General features: G+C 45.6%; 2 protein-coding genes across 2 annotated transcripts; both read right to left on the bottom strand.

The window, feature by feature from the left end:
* Window positions 1-495: 495 nt before the first annotated feature.
* On the bottom strand, window positions 496-10,979 carry LOC142577925 (uncharacterized). The gene is made up of 4 exons (XM_075687363.1): window positions 10,842-10,979; window positions 4,686-4,903; window positions 1,718-2,001; window positions 496-830 (listed from the first exon to the last, which is right to left on the bottom strand). The coding sequence occupies exons 1-4, from the start codon at window positions 10,951-10,953 to the stop codon at window positions 548-550; spliced, it is 897 nt and encodes a 298-aa protein (XP_075543478.1). The 5' UTR covers window positions 10,954-10,979; the 3' UTR covers window positions 496-547.
* A 640-nt stretch (window positions 10,980-11,619) lies between these two features.
* Window positions 11,620-15,876, bottom strand: LOC142578323 (glutamate receptor ionotropic, kainate glr-3-like). The gene is made up of 4 exons (XM_075687722.1): window positions 15,664-15,876; window positions 14,728-14,828; window positions 14,339-14,429; window positions 11,620-11,871 (listed from the first exon to the last, which is right to left on the bottom strand). Exons 1-4 carry the CDS (start codon window positions 15,703-15,705, stop codon window positions 11,620-11,622), a joined length of 486 nt encoding a protein of 161 aa, XP_075543837.1. The 5' UTR covers window positions 15,706-15,876.
* Between the last annotated feature and the right edge of the window lie 9,060 nt (window positions 15,877-24,936).

Genomic DNA, 24,936 nt, shown 5'->3' with positions numbered 1-24,936 from the left:
AGCCAATATACGAGCTTCATGTATTGCATGCAACTTATCCTAGGTTTACGAAGTATTTATATCTGCTAGAGTGCTTCAGGTATTGAGCTGATAGTCAAGAATCGAACCAATATACGAGCTTCACGTATTGCATGCAACTTATCCTAGGTTTACGAAGTATTTATATCTGCTAGAGTGCTTCAAGTATTGCAATACCTACTACCCCATATAGCTTTCTTTCAATCAGTAAATAATACGACTTAGCAATAATCTTAGCAATGTTGAATGCGACTGCACTGTCATTTGTATACACAACGGGACCCTTGCGGTAAACTGGTAGTAATACACACAGGCGACAGATACACGTAGACCTTACGAACCAAAAGCCTTGCGTAGTTGCAGTGTCACATTAAGAAGGACGTTCGCCAGCGTAATTGCGCCTGCAGAGAGAATTGTGCGTAAATTACTAATGACAATGAGAGATCAAGTTTAGTCTTTAATTGTCAACCATAACATCTTCAATCGGTGCCAAATATGCTGTGCTGGATGCCGGTCCGATTGACGTCTGTTACCTTACGTAACGTCTGGGTCTGATGCGTGGGAGCATATGTTCTTGTTGCGTCGTCATGGTGTAAAAACACATCTCCAACAGAAAGACGACGAGCGAGAATGTCGCCATGATGCCCCACAGGGCGAATATGGCCGCCATGTCGTCGTAGCTCAGTTCCTCGAAAGACAGCACGCCGGCTTTGGAGGCGCCCGACCGCTGCATGTCCCGGCAGCGGTGCCACTCCTTCACTCCCTCGTTGTACCACTCGAGGCGAAGTCCAGACTCCATGATGGCTCTCATTCTTCGGTAAAGAGAAGCCGCCCGGAAAGTGCGTTTAAGAAGGGAGAAAGTACAGAGAGGGAGAACACAGCACATGGTAAGGATGCGGGCAGTGCCCATCTGGATCTATCAGGATAAAGGTGACCTGAGATTCCATTAAACACTGCTCATTTCATTAAACACTGTTGTTGATAAATTCGAATTCGCCCTGCCATCTGCTAGCCGCCTGGTTAGCTCAGATGGTAGAGCGGCTGGCCCGGAAAGCGGTGGTCCCGGGTTCGAATTCCGGACCAGGACGAATTTTTCTTCAACTGCGAAGCTTTTCTTTCAAGGAACCGGTATGGGTTTCTTTGTAGCACTTGACTATGTTTGGGTGGATGTGTTATTTTCCCTTTATTAGTTACTTCTCTCCACCTTGCGCGTTTCCGCAGAACTAATAGGTTAAACACTGCTCAACATCCATCGCAGCTTGAAACTTGTTGCACCGGGCAAAGATTGTTAAGAAAAACGATATGAAGAAATGCGCGAGAAAAAAAATGGTTTATAGGGGTGCACTTTTCAGTTTAACCTTACTATGATATATATAAGGGCGGTGGGAGGCTCGGCACGCTGTAAAAACAAAAGAAGAAAGCATTTCTTAGGTAGTGATGCCCACCTTGGGATCAATAAAATAAAGGTGGAGGAGCATTGATCTTTAGCGTTCTAACAACACGTGACATAATTTGCATGCCTGGTTATATACAGAGAACAAAAAGGCACACTATGTACACAGTGACGGTTTCCTTCCAGTTACGTCACCTTCGTCCCTGCCAGGTCACAGCTATCTTTGTCGCGCGAAAGAGCTTTAGGAGAACTAGCCATGCGGCGCAGGGGAGTGCCAAGGAGACGAAGTTTAACCCGAAAGCGTACTTCGCTCGAATCCTCTTCTGCAGTTTCATCGGCAGCCGCTTGGAGTGCGCCATGGTGCTGAAAGAGGTGAAGAGCAGCTCCGGAGCCACGTACAGCCTTCCCCCGGTGAGGCGGCAGTGTTTAGCAAGCATGTGCATGCTCCCGTCTCGGTCGTTGATCAACACAGCGCGGCCACTGTACAGCTGCTCCAGGGAAGCTTGGGAGTACAGCTCGGACAGGGGCACGAATCCATCTTGGTGAAGAGCCAGGCTGGTCAGTGCGCGCAGTGAGGGCTTTTGCGACGTCTGCGCAAAGAATAGTGCTTGTCAAACGCCTAAACTGGGAACCTGCAGTAGTGATTGTACGAAATGTAGCGGCGCTGAAATGCACTGAATGCAAACGCACGGCAGGCCGAAAAAGAAGTATGAGCCGCAGGGCATTCCCCCTGCCGCATCCTAAGTTAAGTAGGCCACAGGCGGTTACATTAAGGCTTCTGCAGACACGAACGTATCCTAACCCGGTCGTCATGAATAAAATTAATCCGGACTGCGGGGTTTCAGTCTATTGTAGCAAGTGTGGGTGTTTGCTCGATTTAGAACACATGCTTTGGCGCTGCTTGGCGTTGGCTGGTAATGGTTGAACAGTGGTAGCAGCGGATGTTGCACAGTGAAGTGCTGGCTGACCAACTCAGGGCTGTCCAGAGGGCCCGTGCGACGGCAGAGGGGCTCGGCCTCTCTGTCCTGACGTGGGAGCGGCCCGCATCAGTCCCAGACTGATCCCTCAGGACCTAAATAAAGTTCTTCATACCATACCATAGGTCACCGTAACGCAGTGTGCTGTGTTGTGAATAGGCAGCTGGGCGCCATAGAGTTTCATACTAAGATAGCGAGAGGAAAATCTGGCGCTGCAATCTTTCTACTAGCACGGGAATAAAGCGTAGCGCATCGATGTTGCTATTCTCGGCATAGCTTCTCTGAGGAAACATATTACGGATTTGTTGCCCTTCTTTGACGCTGAAGTGAGTGATAAGCATTCCAACGATTTGTTAGAGAAGTTAAGTGTTTTAAGTTGTGCTAGGTCGTGTTACTTTCTGGCCGTAACTAAAGCACGGCACTTTTGCTTTCAACTATACCTAGATACCACTTGGACACTTGGACGACAGTACTCACTATCGCCAGAATAATGTTTGATATTATAAAGTATTCTTTCTGGTCGTATAAATTCAAAAGAGACTTGGTTTCTAGCAATCAGGATCTACATGAGAGAAATGAAGGTCATGCATAGAGCTTGCGAAAAAAAAATGAATACCGTCGGGTAGTTTAGATCTAGACAGCGGCAACGTCCTTAAGAGTCGAAAGAAGGAAGCTGTGACAAATTTGTTTGGTGCCTGTAACCTCCATGTGTACCGAACAGTCATTCTGGCAACATGTAGACGCGTACACTAGAGCAAGGTTTCCAGCTCGTATTGCCAGTGTAGAATTTTACACTCACTGTAAGCGGATGAAAAAGAAATTTTAGTTCACCACGCAGGAGAACACGCCAAGACAAAAACAGTCTGTGCGTGCATGCGCCGTGAGTGACCAAGACTAAACAGCATAGTCAAACGTCGTTAATTTTTCGTGATAGATTAAGGATTCGGGAAAACTCGGTGCTCATTTCTCTGCTACCCCGATCAGAAGAAGATCGATGATAATTTCAGTCAATTTGAAAACTTCTTGTTTCAATAGATGCAGTCGTGAATACCACCGAACCGGATGTTTTTTTTCAGTGGGCTTGCTGTGCCCAGAGTGCTAAAATTACCTCAATATATGCGACTCACGCTGTAGCCTGGCTTTAAACCTATAGGTTTCCATGTGCTGGAATGTATTTGATAAAGGAAGAATTCAGCCAATACCTTATGTTTCATCTTAATACAGTAGCTCAAACCCACTTATTTTGCGTATTCCACGTGGAAAAATAAACCAACATTCCAGTCCATGTCATTTTCGCAATAACTAGCAATGCGTGTATACACGGAAATGCATGCGGCAATATTTCAGTGTGGCAAGCTGTACTTTATTAATGACAGCGCCTTGTATTTCTGCTGCGCTCCGAGCAGTTAATCATCTTTTTTACGTTTTTTGGATAGCAATATATACACTAACATTTTAAGCGCAAACAATTGGAGGCAGATCCGATCCTGCTGTGGCAAAACCGTGAAAAAAAAACCTTGCGGGCGTGCTACGAGCTCTGCAATGCGCTTCCTGCGAACGATGCCGTCATCCGTGCAGGTCGCGTTGCGTACGCTTTGCGCTCCTCAGCGCGTCAGTGAGAGTTCACCCTGCCGCTCTCCCTGTCGCACAGATACTTACCGAGGAAGTGCTGATATTTATGTGCCAAAGCAGCAGCGCAGGAAAGACAAGAGCAGAATGAACGTAAAACTGACGCTACGAGCGCTGTCAGCACCACTTCACTCGCGCTTTTGTATACAAAGAACTTCCATTCCTGCGCAGGCAAAAATAAATAAAATCGGTCCACGTGATGTAACAGACGATTACAGTTCAGAGATGACATAACATAGCTTTCATTGTGTTTTTTATGCAGTTTTTGTTTTTCTTGCTCACCACACCGATATTCTGTACCTACACATGTCGCATAACTGCGACTCGGCCTAGTTAGAACAGATTCATCTTAAAGCTTTTTGTGCGCAAACAAACAGGGACAAAGAATAGGAGCAACACAAGGACGCGCTCGTCCTTGTGTTGCTCTTATTCTTCGTCCCTGTTTGTTTGCGCATAAAATGCTTTAAGATATACATGTCGGTTCGTCAGCGATGAGCTTCAATTGTCAGTTGAGCGCTCGTGGAGTAAGTTTTACATTTCTCGTGTGCTTGCCTTTTCTGCGGTACTACTCCACAGAACGTTGAGCCCAACTAGTCCTTGTGCTCATCGCGTGTTCACTTACCCTACCGCTGGGAATCGCTACACCCTCAGTATACGCGCACCCTCACCCGCACGTAGGTATCGAACGCCGTGTCCTTCCAGATCAGCGGTCGTATCGACGTCTGGTACGCGACGTCTTCCACGGACCGGAATCGCGGTGGCTCGCTCTTGATGGCCATGCTGGCCATGAGGTGACCGGCGAATTCGTTCGTTAGCACGAGCGCCGTGAGCCACCAGAACGACAGCAGCAACCGGCCGGCGTAGCTCTCCGTTGGTGTCGTGTGCCCTGCCATGGAAAGGGTGAGACGTCGAGGTAAACAGGTTTTGCTTCAGAAGCTCTCACAAGTGACGGGCACCAAAGGCAAGACTCTTATGGATTACCTTCCCGGAACTGCTGCTGTGTTTAATTCCTCGTCGTGTCAAAAGGCGCGAAACATGCGAAGTCGACAGGAAAGAGTGAAACCCGCAACTGTCTTGCCAATTTTTCTTGTCCACAGAGTTAAGGGCCATCTTTTTGTTTTTTACACCACAAGAAAGTATGAACCAAATAGCCCAATGAGCAGTAGCAAATACATTAGTTACGCCATAAATAGTTTACTAATTCCTAATGAAATTAGTTGTTTGAAGCCCACCTTACGTTTCTTCACTGATTCTCTCACGTCCGAGCAGTTACGTCAATGCCATCCATGTGGGATGCTAAAGAAGCCGCCTTATTGTTCCGCAAACTGTAGTGAGTGAGTGAGTGAGTGAGTGAAGCAACTTTATTTTGGTCCAGAGAAGACGCAGAGAAGACCCCGCGCCACCCGGCTAATCCCACATAGGGACCGCCAAGCCCAGCTTGACGGCCCGATCGCGGGCACTCTGGACGGCCAGGGTTTGGTCGTTGAGTTCGGGGCTGCCCAAGAGCGCAGCCCACCTATCCTCGCTGAAGGAGGAGCCGATGGCTTCACACTCCCACAACACATGGTCCAATGTTGCCCTTAGTCCACAGGCAGGGCAGTCCGCACTGGGATATCTTTCAGGGTATATGGCATGAAGAACCGCGAGGTTAGGGTATGCACGGGCTTGTAGAAGTCGAAGGGTAACCGCCCGCGCCCTACATAAGGCGGGGTGCGGGAGGGGGAAGACCCGTCGTGACAGATAGTAGTGCGTGGTGATCTCATTAAACTTAAGCAAGGGTTCCCCGCGGGGCTGGGGGACTGCTGAGGCGGCGGGGTCAGTGAGTCCTCGCGCGGCCTCGTGTGCGCCCTCGTTAGGGTTAGAGGGAGAACCCTCACTCGACCCCAAGTGAGCGGGAAACCAAATGATAGAATGCGGAGGGATACTTTTGGCGCTTTGGAGAATGCGGAGGGCCTGGGGGGAGACCATACCGGTTTGGTAGGCCTTAATGGCTGCCTTGGAATCACTATATATTGCCTCTCTGCGACCATCGAGCACAGCCAGCGCGATTGCTACCTGTTCGGCTACCACGGGCCTCGAAGTGCGTACCGTAGCGCAGCAAGTGAGCCTTGAATTGGAGTCTACGATGGAGACGGCGAACGCCTCTTGTTGGACATATGCCGCGGCATCCACGAAGCTTGCCTCAATGTGGTTATTGCGGACATGCTCGAGTAGAGCTGTACCCCTGGCCCGACGTCTGCCGACGTTGTTTGCGGGGTGCATATTGCGGGGAAGGGGCGCGATGTGCAGGTGAGACCTGATGTCGCTGGGAATCCGCACGGTGTCGGGGCACTGGTCGACAGGATTGAGGCCCATCTCGCCGAGTAACTTGTGGCCCGTCGGGGTGCCGGATAGCCTGAGCAGCTGGGAGTACTCTTGTGCCTCGATAATTTCTTCGAGCGTGTTGTGGACTCCGAGCTTCAACAGGTTTTCGGTGTGAGTGCTTGCAGGTAAGCCGAGGGCGAGCTTAAAGACCTTTCTGATGAGTGAATTGAGCTTGTTCTTCTCTGCAACATGCCAATTATGCATGGCCGCCGAGTATGAAAGGTGGCAGAGAACAAAAGCATGTATAATGCGGATGAGGTTGTCTTCCTTGATTCCCCGGTGTTTGTTGGCGATCCTCCGAATGAGGCCGAGAGCACTCTCCGTCTTGGCGGTGATCTTTCTGAGAGCGGTTCCATTGGCACCGTTAGACTCGATATACATCCCCAATATTCGGAGTGAGTCGACTCTGGGCACCGGAGACCCGTCACCAGTGAAAAGCCGTATTTCGCTTTCGGACGCCGGTTTCCAATCACGATGGCCGCCGCCTCTGGGTCTTTTCTTGTAGAGTAGTAGCTCAGATTTCGATGGAGAACATCTGAGCCCAGTGGGGCGGAGGAAGCGCTCGTCGCATCGATGGCGCTCTGCATGGCGGCTTCAACTTGGCCGTCGCTCCCGCCGACGCACCAGATGGTGATGTCATCTCCGTAGATGGTATGGTTGATTCCTTGAATCTTCGTGAGCTCCTTAGAAAGTCCGATCATTGCGATGTTAAATAATGTGTAGTCGTTAAAAATTACTGCGATAGAACGTTCGCTCTCAAACACACGTTCCAAACACCCGATACAGATGTTGAAGAAATGTTATTGGGAGAACCTCTGTGGTTGTACAGCGCAATAAAACTCAGAGAACGTTGGGAACGGCAAAGGTGACGGCGTAGGCGAAGAGAGTCTAGCGTTGGTTGGTTAGGTGTATTGTAGAAAATACTCAAAAGTAGCCTTTACAGATTTAGGCGCATAATGAGGTTATGGAAAATGATCAAATTTGTATTGGGGCGCTGTAACGTAAAGCAATCCCAAACATTTATATTCCAATTCTGCAGTCAGCCCTCCGCGATCAGTCATAAACTTTTTTGGACCACCCCCACTTCGCCTGCCTGTCACGCGAGGTCAAAAAAAACCGCGATAGCTCCGCATTTGATATGACGCGTACGCACTAATCATGCATCACTCGACCGAACAAAAAAAGTTATTTCTGATTCGACGCCTTTTAGCCATTAACTCTGGGCTATTGGTCAAACGTTTTCGGCAGCATCACTTCACCTGCCTGCCACGCGACGTCACAAAATCGCGAAAACTCACCGCGTCAACGTGGCATGTACGCGTTAAAGACGCATTAATATGCCAAACAAAACTGAATTTTTTCTGAATAGCCGTAGACTGCGCCCTTCCGCAAGGAATAAAAGATGAATGCCGCCGATCATTCAGGCACTGGCAACTCGCACCTATCGGGGAGCATGGGCTTTTTTTTGCACACAATAAACCTTTCTGAGTGGCCGTGTAAAGCCTTCAAGCACTTTCGGCACGTTTACGACCTCGCTCTGCCAACTGTTCTTTGCTGAGGATCTGTTTTAGCGGCTTTCTTAACCTTCCGTTGCATGCGGCCGCGATTTTCGACCAGCCAGCTCAAGCCAAGTAAGGAAAAACGGACCAATCGCAGACGCCAGCACCGCCCTCTTCATCCGGTTATCGATTTTCAGTGCACTGGCTCGGCCCCATCGAATCTCTCTCCACTTAGCCTGATCCTCGCCTCTTGTCAGCCAATTAGATAAGGCAAACCGCTCAGTGTAGGCAAGGATGTTCGTTTTTCAAGCAAACAATAAGTACCGCCTATAAACGACAACAGCTTTTGATTGGTCTATTCAGACAACCCTGCGTCGGTGGTTACGCAAATTTGACGTCAGGAGATTGGAATAAAAGCATATTGGAATAGTTTTACGTTATAGGGCCCTCGCTGCATAGTCGGCACCCGTCGCATACCATCGACACAATTCTACGATGCCGGCCGGATACATATGAATGTGCTCCCCTTTCTGCCACGGCAAGACATGCTGAAGAGCACCGCGATCCCGCTCGCGTCTTTAGCTCGAATGACCAAGAGTTCCAGAGCAGCACTCGCAGTGACACCACTTCTGCGCCCACCTTCCTTCCTGGAGCGCTTGTGTTGCTCTCGGTTCCTTCTGCTGCATCTGGTCTGGTCTTCAAAACTACTACCCAATTATAAAGGGCCCTATAGTGTCATCGAACGTGCATCCCCCATCATCTACGTCATCGAACCCGTTGAACCGTCTTCGGACATGCGCCGTCGCAGACGAGACACTGTCAACATCGACCACCTCAAGACCTGCTATGACCCTCTCATAGTGACAAGCTGTTAGGTCGTCGGGTGGTTCCCTTTTCGTACCCGGGGGTAATGCAGAGGAGAATTGGTAACGGTATGGTGAATTGTCCTCTCCAGCGCTTTCTAATGGGTTGTTCTCTTCAGTGCTCTTGCTCGGTAAACGCTGCTCGTGCTGAGAGTCCGGGCCTAACGGTCGGCCCCAAACGCCGCTGAATAATAAACGCTTTTATAAGGGTTTAATCCCTCATGCATATAGGCGGGCACAGCAGTAGAGCAAAAGCTTCCAGGTTTGTTTTATGCAGACGACATTGTGTTGCTTGCTAACAACGTCTGGCTAATATATCTGGACAGGAATATGAGAAAGAGAGAGAGAGAGAGGAAACTTTAGTGCCCACTGGGGCGGGCTGCAAGGCCGGGCCTGGTACGGCCCCACAGCATTTAGAGGTCAGCCAGTCCATGACACTGCAGCACATCTGCAGCCTGCGTGGTGGCGGTCGTCATATTTATGACTTACGATTTATGATTGAAATTTAACGTTAAAAAATCATGTTTTATGCTATTCAATGAAAACAGTGAACAGACAGTGTCAATACAGGGCCAGTAAATACTTTGGGTAAAAGAATACAAATAACTAGGTGTATGGTTAAACGAAGACGCTAGATATATGGAATTACAGGAACAAACAGTAATAGCAAAGGGCAAGAAAAATGCGGTCAGAATGAAAAACAGAGCGCTATGGGGATGTAGTAGGTACGAGGTGATCCGAGTTATGTGGAAAGGTGTAATGGTACCGCTACTTATATTTGTAAATGCGGTTGTTTGCTTGAAGTCAGGGGTACAATGAAAACTCGATGGCAACCAAACGTCAGTGGGACGCCTCGCATTAGGCGCTCGCGGGAGTACTACAAATGAAGCTGTGCAAGGTGATATGGCTGGACAAGTTTTGAAGTAAGGGAAGCTCAGAGTAAATTTGCTATTGAAGAACGACTAAGGAATATGAATGAAAGGGAATGTTGCGATAGCGTTCAGTTATATGTGTGCGATGAACGTTGACTCACGAGGGAGGAAAAGAACTAGGAATCTTACCAGCAGGTATGCGACCGGTTTAGTAAGGAACGTCGCGAAAAGAACGTCAGACACAAGGTCAGAGAGGCTGAGACAATATCATGGGCGGCGGCAGGGAAAAGAAACCTGTCATGAGTAAATATCCAAGAGGAAGAACCAAATCAGGAAAGAAATGATTCTTTATAACTCAAAGGGAAGTTCCTTACTTTTCAAAGCGAGATCAGGACGCCTAAGGATGCGCAGCTATAAAGCGAGATACACCAAAGAGGAAGAAGCATGTGCTTGCTGCGGTAAAACTAGGGAAACTATGGAACATGCTTTGTTAGAACGTGAAGATATTTATCTAGCTGTTGGTTCAGGTGCTCAAGCATCTGCTGTTCTACGATGACCACACATAGTGAACGGCTCGAATGAAGCTCATGGCCCACCTACCCGTGCTGCTGACACGTGTATCGAGTTGTACACGGGACACCATTTACGCACTCAAGACTTACTCAAATACAGCATTCAGTGTGCTACTTCCAGACTATCCCTAGGAGCGCTAGCCCCCTCAGACATGTGCGGCGCTGGCTAGCATACCCAGGGTCAATCTCTTGCACGTACGCAAATACCCATGCAAATGGCTGTGAGGATGGCCGCCTCGATAGCTTAATTGACAAAGCGGTGCACTCCTATGGTACGGAAGACTAGATCTACTGTAATAGCCTCCCTCCCTAAAGGGAGCCTATAGCGTAACTCAACGGAAGACGCGAGTTTGGCTTCCCCCTACGGCAATTCCTCTTTTTGTCCAGTTTCATTTCCCCCTTCGGATATTCCTTATAAATAATACACTTGAATTAGGCAAAACGCTTGCCTTTCCTCTACGCTTTCTGTTTTCATTGCCTCTATGCGCTGGATCTGTAGTTTTTTTACATTCTTTTTATATTGTTTTTCTTCTTTTCTTCACTGAGATAATTTCTCGCAGTAAGGCACATAGTAGCCCAAACGGCAGCAACCAAACTAATAAGAACACTGACTTCATTCCCCAGAACACAAAGCTCCCACATTTCTATACTCACCTTTGTAGGTGAAAGAACAGAAGAAGTCCCAGATGTTGTCGTACGCCTCTCGGAAGAAGTTGTCCCTGTTTCGAGGCCTTCGTCTTTCGACGTAAGCGAGACCCGCGGACATCAGCGGAACCAAGGCGACAATCGCTGCCCACGCCTGGCCGTGAAAAAAAGGCAGTTAGCATGTTTAACGTGCTCGTAAGGAGAACGGGGCGTGCATTGAAGAGAATGTCTTTCTTAGCAAGCTACCAACAGTCCTTCGCATTGCGTGTGTTTCCAGCCTTTCCCGTGGGTTGATCTTGAAGGTAGCGTACTCTTAAAATATGGGCCGTTCCAGTCCGTATGAGAAGTCTAAAAATGTGGACCGATCCCGTAGATAGTACTGCCCAAACTCTTAAGCAATCCGACGCTCCTGCCACTCTCCTTACGCGAAGGAGGGTTGCGATAAGTTGCCTTGCGCAGTGACTCGGCCCCATTCTCACCCCAACTCGCTCAGGAAGACATTGTTTTAGATCTATTTTCACTAGAGGTTGAATCGCGTTCCACCTTTTCTTTATTTTTGTTAATCAACCCCCCTCCCCCCCCCCACATCCACCCCCAAAAAAGATGTCCGTGTCCATCAAGCTATGGCCATCCACTCAGCATTAGAGAAAGACGTGGAAAATAAATAAGAATGATCGCGATGAAAATTACAGGATGCCAAAACTTCCGCACCCCCCACCCCCACTACAAAAAGAAAGAATCAACCTACAGCGTTTCCTCTAAATAACTGCTTTTGCATCATTTCTTTTTACATTTTTTCCCGGGGGTCAATGCTGTCTTTTAAGGAATATTTTGCCGAACAGCCAGACAATTTCTCCAAGCACAAGGAAGGCTGACTTGCCTGCCAATCGAAGACAAGCAGGTATCCGAACGCGTTGACAGAAGGCTCTCCGGCGACAGCGATCAACGCGCAATGGCTGGTGTACATGACGGGTGCGTACGTCACCACCTCAGCGCGGTCAGACTGCAAGAATACCGAGGCGGCGGCCAGGTCAACCTCCTGCGCAAATTTATAGGAAAGGACATAGCCAGAAGACGGTGCTTATTTGCCAGCCGCTTGCACAAAGCACCGGTGATATTCTTTTTTTCGGAAACTATATGTACTAACGTTGTTTGTATTAAAATCAACCAATCTTCCTTTGAATCTGACCATTAGTTGCCTCATAAAGTAATGCGTGGGCTTCAAATATATTTAGATAAGATGAGCAGAAAAGGAGACAACTGTATCAAGAAGATGAGTGAAAGGGTTGTCTAAAAAACTCACTCTTCAGCACGGAGCCGCTGTGTGACTCTTAATTGGTCGCTTTACACGCAGAGTAATTGCCGAGCCTCATCCTTCTGATGGTTTAGTCTACCGCTGAATGCTAACATGACACGTCATTAGATAGGCGAAAAGAAGACGTGGCTTTTCATTGAATTTAAGTTCGCAAACATGAGGCCAAATGTTTATTGAAATAGCTTTTGTATGTTTATTTTGTCTCCCTCTTTGCAGCAATGTTCGCAATTTATTCTAATGGCAATATTTTGCACTTAAATATTTGTTGGTCGAATCTGCTTTTAACTTTCCAACATTGTAACCTTCCTACAATAATGCCGTCATGCCACTCTGGGTAATCTTAATAAATATGACCTTTGCAAGGGCTTCCTTAACTAGCGCTGTCACACAGAACGATGTCAAAACACATGAATCATACGCCGGGTTTCCTCGTCCGTATCCGCTGGTGGCTCCGACCTACCAATTTTAGCTGGTTCCACTACTTTCGATAACTTTGCTTATTTTTAAACCACTGGCCCTGTATGCTGGCTACTCGTGTTGAACGGAACAGCGGTCCCATTTTTGTTCACAAATTACGTCAACACATTACGCACATGTAAAGTTGTGTGAGACAACTAACTCACGACTTCATGCGGGGTAACTTGTGGCAACAAGTGAGCCGCAAGGCAAACTTTCTAAGTAAAAAAAAACGAACTGACGAACTCCAATGTCAAAGAATCCATCGGCAAGCAAGCTTTCTTGCACTCCGTCCTTATTTGGAATGCTGCCGCCTGTATTGCACAGGCCAACAGAAATCCCAGCTCTGCCGATGGCTTAACTCGACAGGTCTGGTCAGCAGTTGTTGCGCTATGCGTCTATATAACGTTCCCTGCAGGAAGCACGTCCCACGTGTTCTCTGTGGTCTACGGGAAGTGCTCCAATCAGTGGCTGTCGAGCTGCGGAACGCGAGAGCCAACAGCGCTGGAGAACGGAGCACACCACAGCGGACTCTGGTCGTATTCGGTATAGATTCGCGCGACCGTCCGTCTGCAGGTAAACCGCTTTTATTCTACGAGCAGTGTAACATACTCGCCCGTATCGACCAAGACGATGAGGCACCGAGCCACGTGTTTCGAAGTGTGAAGCGGAGGCTAAAAAGACCGGAGGCAGTGCAGGCAAGGCGCATGAGCGGGTGGTGTTGCAATAAGCGAGATGTACAGCAACTTACGCTCGTCAGTAGCGTATCCGCAAAGCTCTACTGGTCGTTGTACCGAGAAATCGTTATTGCGAGTAGATCCCCTAAAGGTCTCCTCTAAGACATCCTCTAAAAGTGTCCACGCAAAATGTATATGCTATTTTACTCTGAGAGAACCATTGAAATTGGCGCGATAAAATTTGAAATCGATGCTGGCCGTACAAATGTTTACTCTCCGGGCAAAGACAGAGATCAGTTGGATAAAAGTGTTGTGCGGGAAATAATTACGGCTAGCGCTTGGAATCATCAGTGGAGTATTCAACAGTGCCTAATTTCATGGACTGCCACAGAGCCCCGGTTGAGTGTTAAGTTCCTGAACAAGTTTTCATGTGGGATTCTCTCAGTGTGATGTGGTGACTGTACCAAATAAATAAACCGTGCTTGCAAGGCTCATTACCAGGATGACACTACTTACGTGCTTGCGAGTTGTATTATATTGTCTGCAGTGTCTCCACTGTTTGTTTTGTTATTTTGTTGTAGAATTTTTTTTTCATCTTATTCACTGCTTTGCTTTTCTTTGAGTTTTGAATAGTTAAAAGACAGCTACGCCCTTAAAGACACCTACCTTCCCGTTTCTCTCTACCTAAAGATAAATATATATGGATAATATTCTCTCGGTGTTTGTTCTAGAAGTAATATGTTGCAGAAAGTTCACAGTTGTTGATGCATTGGAGTGGCCGTGAGAACTTCACCCTAGTCCATTTGCCTGCGTTGCCATTTTGCGCAGTAAAACTATTTCAACCAGGGAAATGCACTATGGGATGCCGGTGATATATTTTTTTATAAAAGGAAAGCGTCGTTAAACATTGCACAATTTTATTTGTATAGTGATATTTGTGGCTACCTGCGTTCTTGTCCGTCTACTTCATTTCAGCAATAAAATCGAATAAGAAACAGTCCGTTGCACACCAACTTGTTCATGCAAACGTCCCGTAATGAGGCGTGAAATTCACTCACCCCTTTCTGCAGGAGTCCGATGATGCCTGTGTAGCTGCCGTTCTCGAGGCGAGTGCCGAAAGAACGCTGGGGGTCGTATGTGACGTCAAAGCTGAAAAAAATCGGGATGCGCGAATGTTATATACATAGAGACAGTCTACAATATTTTAGTTTTTTAGTTTTATTGCCACTCTATCACATTTGGGCGTCTAATGTTTCCGCCATTATAAGGCATCTAATAAATTCGACATTAAGTGCATACATCGGCAGCCTCACATTTTCAAGCAATGTCGCCGATGAGGAGCGACAACTGCGCGTGGTATCTTTTATGCCTTCGCCTTACTGCTAGAATACAGACGCGAAAAGAGAAAGAAGAGCAACATGTTTAATACAGTAAGCAGCTTATTCACCTGAAAGGAACGAAGTCAGCGAGTGCTCGCAGGATTTGGCCAAATATGCCGGCCACGTGGAGTTTTCCCCCTTTGTATTCCGGCTGTACCCACGGCGGAGCCTGCACAGAACCAACTTCGCAGCTTTGAAGGTTTAAAGCCGCTAGGCCACTACAAGACTGAAAGACTCTGCGGCCGGACTACGTATTAACGCCACTTGGAAGCTTCCGTAGCAACCACGTCCAGCCCTACAATTCGTTCAATTAGCCTTCACGTGCGCACATGATGCCTATGCGTATCACTGAAACACCGGAAAGCTTGAACACGGCATTGTAGGAGAACTGCCGCCTCTAGTCGCTGATCCGAGAGCAATGCCAACGTAATATCTTTACAGGAACATAGTCACTCAGTTCTACGAGATCCCAAGCACTATCTTTGCTAAAGGGTCCACATGACAAGGCGCAGCGATTGCTCCTGTTGTTCTACAGTACTTTACAGATTTATCGCCGAAGCTGTTCATCACGGGTATTTTTACGTGTCATCCAGCGCCCCTTACATACCCGAAGAACAGGGACAGCCTTAAATATGCAGAGAATGAACTGTCCAGTTTCAGCCCTCTTGATGTTCGAAAAGGTATTGAGAAAAAATTTTCGAGTAGACTAGACTACCTTTGCAAATGTGGACCCAACAACCTGTTCATCTCTTAATGCTCAACTATGAGCGCCTACTGGCTATATCGCTTCATTTGCACTCCGCGCGTTACATTTTCTTCACTGAACTAGCAAAAGTTGAAAGTCTCATGACTATGAAGCATTGATCCTGTGGCATACGCCTAGCATCGTCTCTCCTATAGAAGAGGATAGAGTGCTGCGCATGCCATAAAAGGTGCAGCAAACAATGTCGCTAAAGAACGTACAAAACGTTTATTGTAGGATATAAACGGCCCGGAATACTCACGGCAGCAACGGTGACTCGCAGGTGCGTAGCATTCAAAGCCATGTCGAAGAAATGCTGAGAAGGAAAGTGCTGAACTCAGAAGCCTCTTCGTAATTGTTTCGTCTCACACTTGATGCCCCGCAGATCATTACTGCACGTTGAACAAAAGTGACATATAATCTACGACTACGAAGGCAACTTGAGTACAAAAGACATTACCACCCTGCGCGGCCCCTATCCCACCTGTATACCAATATATTCTATTTGTAGACGCTTTGAATTTGCGTTTGTTATGCGCCTTATCAGATGTCACGTAAGTTACTAGGCGTCGCTTAAATGTTATATATTATATTAATTTTATGTATTATAATAATATTATATATTATATATTGCCACATATGCGTCTCGATTGTTTTCAAACTGAACGGCTTACAGTTACGGCAGCCTTCGGGCGCCGCACTCTTTATTTCGGGTGTTATGTTGGGATAAAATTATATCATATAAAACCATCGCTTTTACGCACTACAGATCTTCAAGAAGTGCACGAAACGCCATCTAAACGCTATCAAGACGCTATCAGAACGCTATCTCACGTCATGCCCTATCCCGCCCTCTCAGAGAATGTTGACGTTCTAACTTTATTTACTTAAGTATGAGGCCACATTCTGTTTTGTTTTGTTTTGTTGTGCAAAGGGGCGTAGATTTTTAGCGCAGCTTAAATAGCACATTTTTAGAGCCATTTCTGTTTTAAAAAAATATAGCATTCGCGCCTGACGCCTACAATCATAACCGGATCATTTCATTGCAAAACCCTTTTAGCGGACGAATACGTGAACTTTCTCTGCAAGAAACCGAAATGAACAATAGCAAAAGAATTTTGGTTGAGTATTGTTTCAGCAACTAAAAAAACATGATTTTTCTTGAAAGTATTCCTTCTACCAAATACGCATTTTTTACATAAATTCGGTTATTCTAGTTCATTACATGCATAAACATATTAAAAGCAAATACGAAGTTAGAAAGAAAGACTTCATGCTTGTTTGCGCAAGAGAAAATTAAAGAAAAGGTAGCTCTTAACAAATCAATACATAGAAGGTTTGAAACAGCTGCACCTGGTCCAAACGAAATATGCTTATGAACTGAACAGTTCGCAAGTTTTTAACTTGGTACTTCTTGAGTGTTGTTGTGTTTTATTGCTAGTGTAGCAACACATCCTTTCTTCTCGTAGGTTGTTTTGAAGAATTAGTAGACAGATGTGAGACTTTCACAATGCAGTGATGATCTATCAGTCGCGCTATCATTGCAGACAGGCCAAGTTCCACTTCAACTTCATTGTGAGGCCTAATGTGCCTCTGTAAGCACTGCAGAAATGACAGTGCCGCACAGACAAAACTTGAGTGTTTGTAAGCTCACGCAACATGCACCTTTAGAGTTAATTTGTCAAATCTTATCACTAATGCAGTCATTCGCATACAATATGTTCTCAAAGATACACTTCATCAATGTGTCAGCACAAGAATTACGGTACTAACCCTATGCCATTGTTTAAAACTTTACTAGAAAGTCCTCCTTTGTGCTATAGTAGCTATGTTCAACATGTATTGGCGCTGTAAACGTCACCAGACACTTATGATTCGTTTGATATGAAATATTATGTGCAGAAAATAATAAATATACTAGAAAATTTTAACATTCTTACGTCACACATGAAAACTAGAGTTTCAGTTTCAGTTTCACAGGGCACTGGGTGAAGTTACAACTCTCGGTATTTGCAGGTTGAGAACGAACTTTCATTTATAACACATTCAAGGTTAACAGCAAAACTAACTCATCATAAAGTGTAAAATTTATTTTTGAGTACGTTATTATGTGGCCTTCTACAATAAGAAATGTTATCTTCGTACAGTTATCGGTCCATCGCATCCACAGCTATCGTATCTTACTATCTTGACGCCATATAAAGCATCACACCTGCCTCTGCATACATGAAATGTTTGCAAAATTTCAAGCATGCATATACTTTCATATCGATAGCTTTGCAGGAATAACTCCTATTCGTAAGCATTCTTAAGCTCAACATCTCCATAGTTCGTCACTGATAAACTCGTCTACAAGAAGCGCGAGTATATTGTAAATTAGGATGTAAAAACGCATGACCACAAAATGTCGATGACTTACGTGATTAGCTGTATACCAGGCGAAACCGCATCAAACTATGTACTGCGAAGATAAGTCACTGCAAGTGAGCTCTCGTCGCATGCTTAAAACCCTTTTTACATGTAAGGACTAAGTTGGCTGCCGTGGCTTCTCGCACTTACAGTACAGGAACTGGCAAATGTATGTGACCATCCCCTACACCAAATACGGCGATATCAACAACGTCCTCGTGAGGCCTTCTGGGAACGCATACGACAAAGCAATATACGCGTCGTTCACTGGCAAGAGTATGTCATGGTATTTTCATGAAAAGCGATAAATGGTGCACGATCCATATTCTCGACCGATGCCCTACAATTTGACTTTACTATCCCCCTCCCCCAGACCTCCTTTGTTTTCTTGGCCCTTTGTCATGCCTGCCAAGACGCGTCTGGCGCCGTTGTAATTTTGGTGGTACTGATAAAAAGACCCATAGGCGAAAATGCCAACAAGAATTTATCTGTCTCTTAAAGAAATATTGCTATTCCATTCCTTTACCCTTAGTTCTTTCACTTCTGACAGCTCAGCGGTGTGTAATGAACACTTGAACGCAGTGCTGACAAGGTACTGTCAGTGTGCTGATGTTATAGAAATATGAACACGTCTAAATGGAGGAAAACTGCAGTGAAGTATCACAGTCTCCTCGATTCAATTGTTAGGAATGAGGCTGAAATTGTTTGGCAAATTTGGTCAATTAGCCTTTATTTTCCTGATTTATCTGATAGCTCAAAGTTGTTAGCCAATTAAACCAATAATCAATAATTTTATATCGATCAATAAAATCATTAACGTTACAAAACACGCAAACAGTACGTCGGTAGCAGAAGTCACAACGTCTCTGAGGTCACCATTAAACACAGCTTATGAACAAGGAAAGCAAAGCTGAAAAAAAATTCAGCACAACTTTGCTTTCTGGGTTCAAATGCATGAGCGTTTCACGTATTCAAGCTGTACACTGAACGTAAACTGCAACATTAGAAGAATTGTGCTGCACAAGCAAAAGTCCCTTTAAATGTCTTAGAAGGGGTTAAAAAGGCAACTTGCAAAGAGCATTAACAACACCTGACGTCAGGCATCGGACTCCACTCGTGCACGACTTACACTCTGCCTTGCTCTGGACTCAAGCGACGCAAGAGGCATAGTGCACGGCCTACAAGCGATGAACAAATACCAACGCATCAGTGGTGGGAGCCACTCGACTTTCTACGAGACACGTTTTGAAAGTATCAACCGTTCTTGTCAGTGCATGAGTACAAAGGACACCCCGCCACGCCCTATGTAGTAAATCACCGGGAAGCACTGTCCCAGCTCATTCCACACCTGCCGCGTTAACTGAGTGGCTACGGCTCTGCACATCGGAACACGAGGTCGTGGGTTCGTTTACCGGCCGCAGCACCTGAATGCCTATGCAGGTAGAACTAAAAAAATAATGTGCTTGTGTACCGTGTTTTTGGTGCATGTTAATAACGCAATATGGTAAAATCTTATCCGCAGCCCTTTCCCAAGGCGTCCCTTATAACGGACCACGCAGTTTCGGGAAGTTAAACCCCGCACGAGTTAATTAATCCCTTTTAACAAGGGTACTCAGCGTGGCCAGTTTTGAGGTCTTCCACAAAGCGGCCGTATGATATAACTTGGTAAAATATTGCCACACATACGTTATCTAAACAATTGCCAGTGATCGCTTACGCTGAATTATCGCTGTTACCGTCGCATATGTCTCGCGTAGGATGTACATGATGTACCGGAGCCTTCGTGAACGCTGTAGTCGCTTAGAGAGACAGACCTTTCTTATCACACAGCATACGAGTCATGAATAGCGTGGAATTTTCTGGAATCCACGCTAGCATCCCCGACAGCTATGAATAGACGATGACTTGTGTACGCATATAAATAGCAACTGGTAACTACCAGTGTCATCTCATTCTAGGGCCGCCAATTGTAGAGGTTGTCCACATGAAATCCCTCTCATTTCAAAATGAAATGTAAAAAAAAAGCTATGACACATAGAAGCCTGCGGTTTGTGGCATCATGTAAATCAGTTCAAAAGGTTTTTTGTAGATTTTTTTCTAACCTCTTGTTTTGTTTCAAATGCTGAATAAATACCAAAAATTGGCAATACCTCAAGAGAGACGCTAATGCGCAGTGTGGTATGCGGAAACGAAGTCACCCATTGCTCTGCAACAAAATTTTCGACGCGAATTGCTACGGAAACCACCACACATATTGAGTTGATTAACATGACGCCGCAGACTACAGGTGTCAATGTATTGCAGTACACTTTACTTCCTTTTTTTAAATCAGGGAGGTTTCAGGTGGACACCCTATACTTTCGCTGCTGTGGCAACTTAAATGTGAGTGTTACTTTTCTTTCCGAGTGCTCAGGTTCCCCCCTGAGCAATTCGATTGATCAAATTAATCATTAGTGCTAGTCTTCCTGTCTGCGCACAGTCGCTGTTTCTTGGCAATATTGCTACCTTCACCGTCTGTAGCAAACGATTTTCACCCGAACAGAACCCAGACGATACCACATAAATATGAGAGCAAGTGCGCGAACTTAAAAAAAAAGTAAAGTAATGGGCATGAAAGCATCGATCCACATCATTCTCAAAACGTTAAGACGGCCGAGGCTCTACGAGACGCAGCCAGGGAAGTCCCAGAATGTCACCACTTAGGTGACATTAATACGCACCGCCACCCGAGGCCGCCGAGGTTAAGAGCTTACTTTCCCGCAATACCGAATAAAAATTGTTTCGTGGTGAAATCTGAACGGACAAGCCGTCACTATTGAACGGTAACCTAACTACTCTCCACACACCACCTTGCCCTGCTACGCCAAGGTAAGATCCCCCACCTACAAGCCGGCACACCGAGTCAAGAAACGGAGAGTGTATGTTGGCCCAACCCTCTCACACGCGCATGCACTTGTGCACTGGAGACGAGCACAGATGTCGAGAAATGCAACCCAGCCATACCTTATATCACGGGCAGCCGACAACGTCCTCTCTCATCACGTGCTCCTAAAAGCAGACTCGATGCAGTACAACTAAACATCCGCCTGGGGACGCTGCGGCGCCAGTGGCGGGCGCCACCTGTGAAAATTAATTTAAAATCGTGGGGAGTGCAGCGTGCGCTCCTCCTCCATTTCTCTGTCGTTGCTGTGCTGTGAAATCACAATTTCTCGCGCGAGCCGAACTGCACGTCTATACTTTCTGACGTCGTTTTACCGCGAGCGTTTAACTTCGAAGGACATGTGCGTTCGACATCAAAAGTGTACGGACTACAGGCTCATCGAAAAAAAAGCGATTTTTTTTTTGTAATTGAGACACGCAAACCGCAATCGACGAGTGCACTGGAAAGCCCTCAATGCCAAGATTACACAGCAGTAATCATTTTCAAGTCACATTCATAGGCGGAGAAGAAAATTGACTTTATCACGGAATCTCCGGTCCGTATAGCTTTACTCAGGGGAGTACATCGTCCGATGGAGATTTTCCAGGATATGTGGGACTTGGACAACTATTTTCTCGGTTTAAACGTCGCGAAAGCACTTCTCTTGCATCATCATGTCGACGACGCGGTGATGCAGAACGTCTACAGATGCGTGCATAATGGTACGTGCGTAAGTTTAAATGCTCGCACTTAAGCTACGCTAATATACAGTTAACAAACACTCGGATAGAGTTTATTTGCTTTTGGCCGTAAACTCTATAAACACTGCCTAAAACATAAACACTGTCATAAATTTGAATCATATACATGTCGATAACGGCGCTAAAAATAGTATGGCCTGTAAATGTGCATTTTACCACTAAATATGTTCTCTGACGAGAAAGAAAATACCTTCCTTACTTCACAGAACAGTTATTTGCCTACTGTAATCATATAGGATACCGCAATTACTTTTGCCTCTCAGAAACGACCCAAATAGCTTTCTCGTTCAAAACATTACAGTAAACCGCAGTCGCAACTTCTTTCCGATGAATCCTATTGTGATAGACTCATTTAGAGTGATGTAACTGATCCAAGGCTTGAAGATTTTGTCCTCTTATGGTGTGGATGAGATTAACTCGAAACTTTTGAAAAACATTGAAGTGTACTCATCAGTCATATTATTCAACATTTTTACAAAGTCTCTAGAGAACAGCACACTGCCGCAGGACTGGAAGGTGGGTAAGGTGGTGCCGCTTTTCAAAACTGGTAACGCTCACTCTCCTCTTAACTATAGACCAATCGCATTAACAAGTATCCCGTGTAAGCTATTAGAGCACATAATATATTCTAACCTTATAGGCTTCCTTGTATCAAACTCATCTTTTAGTCCCGCTCAGCACGGTTTTCGGAAGCGCTATTCATGCGAAACGCAACTACTCTCTCTTACTAGCAGCATAGCTTCCTCCCTCGACCATGGATCGGTAATAGACTGCATATTTCTCGACTTTGCAAAAGCTTTCGATAAAGTCCCTCATAGCTTACTTCTTTTAAAATTACATACTCTAAACATTGACCCTTCCATCGTGCAGTGGAGTGAATATTTTCTTTCTAACCGCTCTCAGTTTGTAACCGCTAATAACTTTTTTATCTGCATCCCCTGTAAAATCCGGTGTTCCTCAATGTTCCGTTTTGGCCTCTTTATTATTCTTAATATATATAAATGACCTTCCCGAATGTATTTCTTCATCCATGAAGTTTTACGCTGATGACTTTGTTCTTTATCGTCAAATAACTAACCTCTTGCAATCTGACCTTGACGCTAGCTCTAATTGGTGCAACAGTTGCCTTATGACTTTAACTGCTACTAAATGCAAAAGCATGACGAGTTCCCGCCGTACCAACAAGCCTCCCTTTTGCTACAGAATTAACTCGATAACCCTTAAACATGTCACTTCTTATAAATATTTTGGTGTTTGCTTAACAAATAACTTTTAATGGCATGTTCATGTAAAACATCGCCAACAATGCTAATCGCACTTTTGGATAACCGGCGCAGAAGCTTTTCCCAAGCGCCTAAGCTTCTTAAGCTCACTTTGCATCTAACCCTAGTTCGACCTAAGATCGAATATGCCTCCGCGATATGAGATCCAGCTGTTTGTACTTTAATTAACGATATCGAAGCAGTTTAAAATTGCGCAGCGCGTTTAATGCCATCTAACTATGCCCGTACTGCGAGTGTTTCCTCAATGAAATCGCAACTAGGTCTATCTAACGTACATGTTCGAAGAAAGCTATCCCGTCTATGTTTACTTCACAAAATTTATTTCACTAACCCATTTCTAAGAAGTGAAATATTTTCCAAACCAGCTTACTTATCAACACGTGTCAACCACACACATAAAGTTCACGCCCCATTCTGCCGCACAAATCTATTTCAGCACGCTTTCTTGCCGAAAACTACTACAAATTGTAACCACCTGCCCCCATCCATTGCCCTCATAGAAGATCATGTGGCCTTCGAAGGCACGATGAAAAATTTTCTGCATTTGTAGCTTAAACACGCTAGCTTATCTTTGTACTTTGAATGTTTCTTTTTATTATTTTTCTTAAAGCCCTGCACTACATTCTTTCTGTACGTAGGTGCTTTGTTTTTCTGTTGTTTCTTGATTTCATCCGCAACTTAAGATTCTATTCTTGTTCAACCATGTTCCCACCCCCTCTGTAACGCCCCAATGGTCCTGAGGGCAAATAAATAAATAAATAAAAGCATCCAAACCCCCTGGTGGTGTTACGTGCTAATTACAAATGTAAAATCTGTGGAAATAGCCTGTTTACTCATGAAATTTGTGCGTGTTGTGTGATATAAAAAAGTAAATTCGGCAATTTTACACCCCAAAACTGCGATTTGGTGTGTTTATGCGACAAATAAACAAATATACTACTGTTGGGAGCTCGGTTTAGCGGAGGCAAGTAAAAATTGTTTTGACCGGAGAGAACGGAGAGACGACTGGCTTTATTCAAGAGTAAAAGCCGGTTTGCCGAGTGGCTGTACCCCTGTCGGACAACCGCCTCGGTTCGAGCAGGGAGCAATGACCCCCGCGGTCGCCACACTACTACTACATAATGATGATGAGGCACGCCTTAGGGGGGTTCTCGAGATAAATTTTTACCACTTGGAGTTCTTCAACGTGCACCGAAGGCATGGTACAAAAGTGTTTCTTTTCTTTCTTTCTTTTTGTCCCACAATCGGGAATCGTACCCAAGACCTCGCGCTTTGCAGCGCAATGCCGTAGCCGCTAAGCCACCGCGGTGGGTGTGTCGTGTGTTTAGCTGCGATCATACATTGTTCTAGGGAAAAAAATCATTCAAAAATTATTTACTAATTTATGGTTGCTGGTGATCTTATTCCCAGACGCGATATAAGATTCCGGATAAATATCCCAAATTTTATTTCTTTTTGACGTTATTAGGTTTGAACGAGTTGATTTGTGTGGATGATATATGACACACTATGCGGTAAGGGTTTAGAGTAGAAGCCTCATACAGGACGCAAGCTCGACCACATCCGATATCTTACCCAAAAACCTCTCCCCCATCTCCGCTAGAGTGAATGTGAGCGCTCGCTGGATTCTGGAGGGGTGAAGGGGTGAAGAAGAATGGCGAGAGAAAGAGCGTGCCGGTGAGATTGGCGCGCAGAGCAGAGGACGAGGAATGTTGAAAATAACCGCGCGCCAGTTTGAGGATGGAGGTGCGGCTGTGGAAGCCAGCCAGTGTTCTAGGCGATCTAGCTCAAGCGTGCGTTTGGAAGCGCTGAGACGCGAAACCTCGGAGCCTTGGCACCGACATGACTAAGGAACGGGGGCTCGGTCTTCGTGGGTGCACAGTGCCGTATGTACACGTGTAAGGGTCTTACTTTCTTCTAGAATCTTGGCAGGGTAATAATAATAATAATAATAATAATAATAATAATAATAAAAATAATAATAATAATATGTATTGGTAAAAATACAGAAAATGGCATGTGCGTTGTATACATAAGGAAGTCCCATAGTCAAAGACTACATCGGGACCTCCAGTTAATGACACTTGTGATGGTATACAATGTTTAAAGCAACGTAGTACAGGTGAGAGCTAAGAGTAATATCAAAACATGTTTATAGCATA

This window comes from Dermacentor variabilis, chromosome 4 (assembly GCF_050947875.1).
Source record: "Dermacentor variabilis isolate Ectoservices chromosome 4, ASM5094787v1, whole genome shotgun sequence".
Taxonomy (NCBI): Eukaryota; Metazoa; Arthropoda; class Arachnida; order Ixodida; family Ixodidae; genus Dermacentor; species Dermacentor variabilis.
The sequence above is the reverse complement of the archived record's forward strand: the minus strand, read 5'-3'. Positions and strand labels throughout refer to the sequence as shown.

What these genes read in the sequence shown, in the direction of transcription:
- LOC142577925 (XM_075687363.1), bottom strand. Translation starts at nt 10,953, where the DNA reads ATGTCCGCGGGTCTCGCTTACGTCGAAAGACGAAGGCCTCGAAACAGG. An exon ending in CGTTCGATACCTACGTGCGG is followed by an intron (nt 2,002 to 4,685) that starts GTGAGGGTGCGC and finishes TTCTTTGCGCAG; the next exon opens with ACGTCGCAAAAGCCCTCACT. An exon ending in CAGAAGAGGATTCGAGCGAA is followed by an intron (nt 831 to 1,717) that starts GTACGCTTTCGG and finishes TCTTTACCGAAG; the next exon opens with AATGAGAGCCATCATGGAGT.
- LOC142578323 (XM_075687722.1), bottom strand. Translation starts at nt 15,705, where the DNA reads ATGGCTTTGAATGCTACGCACCTGCGAGTCACCGTTGCTGCC. An exon ending in TGCGAGTCACCGTTGCTGCC is followed by an intron (nt 14,829 to 15,663) that starts GTGAGTATTCCG and finishes GGTTCTGTGCAG; the next exon opens with GCTCCGCCGTGGGTACAGCC. An exon ending in TCGGACTCCTGCAGAAAGGG is followed by an intron (nt 11,872 to 14,338) that starts GTGAGTGAATTT and finishes AAATTTGCGCAG; the next exon opens with GAGGTTGACCTGGCCGCCGC.